At 45.7% G+C, this 6,260-nt stretch overlaps 2 protein-coding genes across 4 annotated transcripts in view; one reads left to right on the top strand and one right to left on the bottom strand.

Moving 5' to 3' along the window:
• Nucleotides 1-3,141, bottom strand: part of plekhb2 (pleckstrin homology domain containing, family B (evectins) member 2) — a 6,005-nt gene extending 2,864 nt beyond the window's left edge. The window contains exons 1-6 of one of the 3 annotated variants that reach the window (XM_014034390.1): nt 3,027-3,141; nt 2,589-2,633; nt 2,361-2,513; nt 1,518-1,620; nt 1,408-1,447; nt 1,227-1,292 (exon numbers count right to left, since the gene is read on the bottom strand). In XM_014034390.1, coding sequence (XP_013889844.1) covers nt 1,227-1,292; nt 1,408-1,447; nt 1,518-1,620; nt 2,361-2,513; nt 2,589-2,625 — 399 coding nt within the window. In that variant the 5' untranslated portion in view covers nt 2,626-2,633; nt 3,027-3,141. Of the gene's footprint in view, nt 1-1,226; nt 1,293-1,407; nt 1,448-1,517; nt 2,321-2,360; nt 2,514-2,588; nt 2,637-3,026 lie in introns of those variants that run through there. The other 2 variants (XM_014034389.1, XM_014034388.1) reach the window with 2 other exon arrangements.
• Nucleotides 3,142-3,359: 218 nt separating this feature from the next.
• ing5a (inhibitor of growth family, member 5a) lies at nt 3,360-5,567 on the top strand (the record flags this gene model as incomplete). The annotated part of the gene is given in 4 exon segments (XM_014034391.1): nt 3,360-3,611; nt 4,988-5,059; nt 5,133-5,299; nt 5,456-5,567. Coding segments are annotated over 4 exon segments (388 nt in total), but the record flags the coding sequence as incomplete, so codon positions are not given.
• Nucleotides 5,568-6,260: the final 693 nt, after the last annotated feature.

Genomic DNA, 6,260 nt, shown 5'->3' on the forward strand with positions numbered 1-6,260 from the left:
ATTCTGACTTGTATAAATAATGTCAGATTTATCATTAGGTTTTATGGAGACTCCAGTTCAACATATCTTAAATTTATCTTTAGATATGAGATTCACTATAAAAGATTTAATTAATGCAAATTTCAGACATTTTCCTGTTCAGTAAATTGTATTTAAAGCAAAGCTGCTGCTGTTGATCATTCTGTTTTTATAAGCAGCCCTCACAAGACCAATCCAGGAAACACTGGAAAGTTTAAAAATGTTTATTGAAGTTGTTTTTGTTTATAAAATTTACTGACAACCATGTTAACATTTTTGTAGTACAAATACAGTTCACAGTTTTCTTATATTTTATCAAATTTTGAACATATTTGTTATGGGCAGGTAACTTTTTATGTCAGGCAGGTGACACTTGTCATCACCTGGCAGGTAAAAAATACAAATCTTGTTGAAGCCTGGACTGCTGTAACAGCTTGTTCACCTGCCTGAACCAGAAACAGCTGAGTCCTTATCTTCTGTTAATAAATCCAGAACACAAACAGCTTTTCTGACATTATTTAAAACATTACATCGATTAGATTTACTGTGAAATATTAATAATAATTGTTAATCTTATTATTAATAGTTTTAATGATTTCTACATGGTCAGTCCTTTTTTCTGCTCTGTTGTCAACATGTACAGTGATGGGAAATCCAGAGTTTTGACCGTTTAGCGTTAGCCGTTAGCTTCTCCAGCCGATCACACGGTCACCTGGTCTTTACGCACTCCAGCTGTTCTATAGGACCTCCTTGGTGGGAGCCTTTAGTGAGTCCATTTCTTTTGTAATTCTGAAAACCTTTAAAAGTGTCAACCTTATTCATCCTGGAACAATCCCATCTCTTTGTTCTGTTTGGTTTTCACATTCAGAACTGTCTCAGTCCTCCCCTGTCCTCCCTGCTCTGAGCTGGACGTATCAGTCTGATGTCTGATGTGTTTTTACTGTCTGTACACTGTTAATATTTATCATGACTGTACAGCACCCTSTCAATCTATTTCTATGAAGGATGCTTTATAAATAACCACTCATTTCAGAAACAGTTGGAGCTGCTGGACATGACAGTTTTGTCCAGCAGGTGGCAGCAAACACCAAACTTCAGCTAACTTTAGCCTTTTTATTTTCTTACATTAAAACAAGTTAAATTGCAGATTAAACAGAACAAAACTTCAGCACAGGTGTGCAGAAGATGTCTATATTTATTCAGTTTACCTGTGGGTGAACGTGTTCTGAGTACGGAGGAGGAGCTGAAGCCACAACTTCCTGAGCAAAGCCAACCTGAGGAGCAGCAATCAAGTCATTATTAAACAGACTGAACATCTGTCTCACCTGAAGACACCTGTCACTGCGCTGACATTACAAAGATGCTGAGTGGAAAACATTAATATCCCACCGTATTGATTCTTGCATCCTGCAGGGCCAAGGTCCACGCCCTGAAACACAAAGAAACTATTGTATTCAGCAGTTTTTAAAGGCTCTGATGTTCATTTGAAGCTGTCTTACAGAGCATCATCTGCACCGTCTGCACACAGGCTGACCACCCGCCCGTCTCTGCACACGATCTGGAACAGAGCGTCACGTGTCCGTCCCTGAGGAGGGCTCAGCTCTGAGGAGGACAGCAGGAAGAGACGGAGCTTTAAAACTGGACTCAGCAGGGTGAGTGTGCCTAACCGTGACCCGCACCGTGACACGCACCCTGACCCGCACATTGACATACACCCTGACCCGCACCGTGACGCACCCTGACCCACAACATGACACGCAACGTGACCCGCACCGTGACGCACCCTGACCCGCACATTGACATACACCCTGACCCGCACCGTGACACGCACCCTGACCCGCACCATGACACGCAACGTGACCCACACCGTGACACGCACCCTGACCCACAACATGACACGCAACGTGACCCACACCGTGACACGCACCCTGACCCGCACATTGACATACACCCTGACCCGCACCGTGACACGCACCCTGATCCGCACCTTGACCCGCACATTGACATACACCCTGACCCGCACCGTGACACGCACCCTGACCCGCACCGTGACACGCACCTTGACCCGCACATTGACATACACCTTGACCCGCACGTGACATGCACGTGACCCGCACCGTGACCCGCACGTGACATGCACCCTGACCCGCACCGTGACAAGCACCCTGACCTACAACATGACCCGCACGTGYCACGCACCCTGACCCGCACAGTGACCTGCAACGTGACCCGCACCATGACACACACCCTGACCCGCACCTGACACGCACCCTGACCCGCACAGTGACCTGTAATGTGACCCACACTGTGACACACACCCTAACCCGCACATTGGTCCGCACCCTGACACGCTGCACAGCTGCGGATGTTGATGCAGTGGACCCTCATGTGGAGCTCGTCCTCCAGGTCCCGCCTCTGCTGGTCCTTGTAGAACAGCAGACGGCCGTCAGCCCACAGGTCGAACCAGTTTGACTTCCAGCGGCGCAGGATGCTACCTGAGGTGGAGATGAAGACAACACATCAGGTTGTGTTTGTTCTCAGGGTTGTGTTTCTTTATGGGGACCACTCACTCTGTCTGTGCAGCCAGCCGCTCTTCACCATGGCCATGTTGGGAGCTGCTACAGAAAACAAACATGACATCATTGTGTTCAAACTGAACTCTGGCTCCATCTTTACAAACACACAAAAGATCTAGTTTGTATTTTTTTTTTCAACTGATTAGATTTTGCTGCACAGCTGTTCATGATTACATCTTATTTTGTAATTCTGGATCTTTGTTGAGGATTCACAGCCTTGTTATATATTTTCATCATTAATTTGAGCTTATTTGACCACAACATTTAACACTTACTCTGTTGTCATTGCACAGTTTAATAAACAGTGTCCTGCTAGCTAGTTGTTTGTCATTAGCCTAGCAGACCTACAGATGTGAGTTTACAGGTTCAGAGTTAGTAAACAAGCAGCTACAATCATCAGTTTAACATCTGTTTGGTCATTTAAACTCTTACTTTATTCCTTCTTCGCCTCAAACCAGATATCCTTCAGCAGATCCAGAAGACGCGGAAGTGATCGTCAGAAAGAGAAGATGCTTCACTCGGGGCAGAAAAGGCCTGACCGTTAATCAGAGCGCACATAGCTGACCGGGCCCGTTAAGCCCCGCCCACCGAGCATCTTCTCAAACGTCCGGTCTCAGGACAGGCTGGCGTTTGTTTTTCAACGACGTCACCTCTCAGCTGACTGCGATGGAAAGTGCTAGCAAAATCAACAAGGGAGCGCTTGATTTATCCTCCCCTCTGTCCCGTGCGCACACMCGGTGTAAAGCTGTGAGCTCCCTGTTTTTCTTTGACCGCAAATACAGCCGGTTATTTCTTGACTTATCGTTTACTAGACAATAAACAAAGAGTGGCAGAGTAAAAATAATTTGGTGTTTATGAGCTGATCCACTGATCTACGGCACACCCGGGGATACAAAACAAACTCACCCGCTCTCCGTCAGGCTAACAGTCTGCTAGCTTAGCATAGCGGAGAAACATAGAAGCGACACAGAGAAGACGACATGGCYACGGCTATATATTTGGAGCATTACCTGGACAGTAAGTACCTGAGAGGAGAGTGTGACAGGAGGATAAGACTTACAGCTGGGTGGCTTTGATCATGTTTACTTCGCTCAGGTGACTCTGCAGGTGTACAGACACGTTAGCTGAACTAGCTGTAAAGCTAACAGCGCTGACTGTGTTAGTGTGTAGTTTTAGATCAAATAAAATGTGGTCTTTATGTACACAGGTGAGTCCACGGACACATACCTGCAGTAATAAACTGAGTACTGTTACCCAAATACAGCCTTATATTTGGTAACGTTCGGACTTTTACATGTTTATAACAAAGTAATAGTTTTTAATAAGAAGTTTATATATCTGATGTGTTTTCAGTAAACATGCTCTGTTGTAGTTTGTTTTAGTAAATAAGCAGCATGCATGTCCAACCTGCAGAAACCCGCCTTTATGTAAAAACAGGCGGGTTGTTTGAAGCTGAAGGCTCCAGCTGGGTTGCCAGATCAGAAATCACCAAACACACAGTGGGTGCTGTGGTTCTGCCAGAACACGGTCCGGCGGCTCGGTTCGGTCTCTGATGAGAAGTGGGTGTTCACTTGTCATAAAGAGGATTACCTTTTCTTTCTTTGTGCCCGGGGATCAGATATCTGTGCTTTAAACTGTAAATACTACAGAAACTGTTTTACATGGCTTTATTATGCATTATTACCATTTTACAGTTCCTGCTGCACATGCCTAAAGTCAGGTACCACACACCCAAAACATTAATATAAACTGTTTTACTGTAACTTTTTTAAAGTCTTCTACACACCTGCAGTGAGTGTCTGCTTATAATTCAACTTTATCTTACTGAAGTGTTTTATTTCCACATCTTCTGACTAAATTACACAAATTWAATWTATGATGGAGCTTGGTCTTTGTATGTTAGGAGGAATATTTTAAGTTATATTCTAAATTTGACAGGGAGCCAGTGGAGAGAAGCTAAAACTGGAGAAATATGATCTCTCAGAACTCCAGCAGCAGCATTTAGGATTATCTGAGGCGTCTTAAATCAGGAGTTATTTGGATTAAAATGTTCTTTATGTTGGATTTAGCCTGAACGCTGCTGCTCGTCTGCTAACTGGAACAGAGGGAACACATTACATTACATTATTACTGAGCTTCTCTCTAAACCTTAAAACTTATATTTATTCACTGGCTTTTAACCTAGCTTGAGACCTTGATCTGTTTTAGCTGATTTTTTTGCTTGTTTTTATAGTTTTATCGTTCTTAGTGTTGATTTGTTTTATTGTTTTCAGCCCTGTATGTACAGCACTTTGTTTCAGCGGCTGCTGTTTTAAAGCACTTTATAAATAAAGTAGTAAATCAATGTGAACATTTAGTTAAAGACTTGAACTAAGCATCCTGCACTTGTTCAGGTATTGAAAACCTGCCCTGTGAGCTGCAGAGGAACTTCACTTTGATGCGGGACCTGGACAACAGGACTGAAGGTGAGCCTGTCAGCTGAAAGCCACAGCTCCATGTAGAGTCTGCACTAACTCCTGTGTGTGTGCTGCTGTGCAGAGAAGAAAGCAGAGATTGACAAACTGGCCGAGGAGTACATAGCCAATGTGAAGAACCTGGCGTCAGGGCAGAGAGTGGAGCACCTGCAGAAGATTCAGAACGCCTACAGCAAGTGCAAAGAGTTCAGTGATGATAAGGTGCAGCTGGCCATGCAGACGTATGAAATGGTGAGTCGTTGTTAAACTTACAGAGGCACACTGCAGGCCACGCCCCTTTGTAGTAAAACAGAGGTCTCACTGCAGGCCATGCCCCTTTGTAGTAAAACAGAGGTCTCACTGCAGGCCACGCCCCTTTGTAGTAAAACAGAGGTCTCTTCCCTGCAGGTGGACAAACACATTCGCCGGCTGGATGCTGACCTGGCTCGCTTTGAGAACGAGCTGAAGGACAAGCTGGAGCTGAGCGGCTATGAGAGCACCGAGGGAAGAGCGCTGAAGAGTACGTTTGACTGAGGAGCATCGAGAACAGGACGGCTGCTGTGTGTCTGACTGTGTCTGACAGCTGCTGAGTGTCTGACAGCTGCCGAGTGTCTGACTGTGTCTGACAGCTGCTGTGTGTCTGACAGCTGCTGAGTGTCTGACTGTGTCTGACAGCTTCTGTGTGTCTGACAGCTTCTGTCTGTCTGACAGCTGCTATTTGTCTGACAGCTGCTGAGTGTCTGACAGCTGCTGTGTGTCTGACAGCTTCTGTGTGTCTGACAGCTGCTGAGTGTCTGACAGCTTCTGTGTGTCTGACAGCTTCTGTGTGTCTGACAGCTGCTGTGTGTCTGACAGCTGCTATTTGTCTGACAGCTTCTGTGTGTCTGACAGCTGCTGTGTGTCTGACTGTGTCTGACAGCTGCTCTGTGTCTGATAGCTGCTCTGTGTCTGACAGCTTCTGTGTGTCTGACAGCTTCTGTGTGTCTGACAGCTGCTGAGTGTCTGACTGTGCCTGACAGCTGCTGTGTGTCTGACAGCTTCTGTGGGTCTGAAAGCTTCTGTGTGTCTGACAGCTGCTGTGTGTCTGACAGCTGCTGTGTGTCTGACAGCTGCTGTGTGTCTGACAGCTGCTGTGTGTCTGACAGCTTCTGTGTGTCTGACAGCTTCTGTGTGTCTGACAGCTGCTGAGTGTCTGACTGTGTCTGACAGCTGC

Source organism: Austrofundulus limnaeus, unplaced genomic scaffold (genome assembly GCF_001266775.1).
Source record: "Austrofundulus limnaeus strain Quisiro unplaced genomic scaffold, Austrofundulus_limnaeus-1.0 Scaffold2093, whole genome shotgun sequence".
In the NCBI taxonomy this organism is placed as follows: Eukaryota; Metazoa; Chordata; class Actinopteri; order Cyprinodontiformes; family Rivulidae; genus Austrofundulus; species Austrofundulus limnaeus.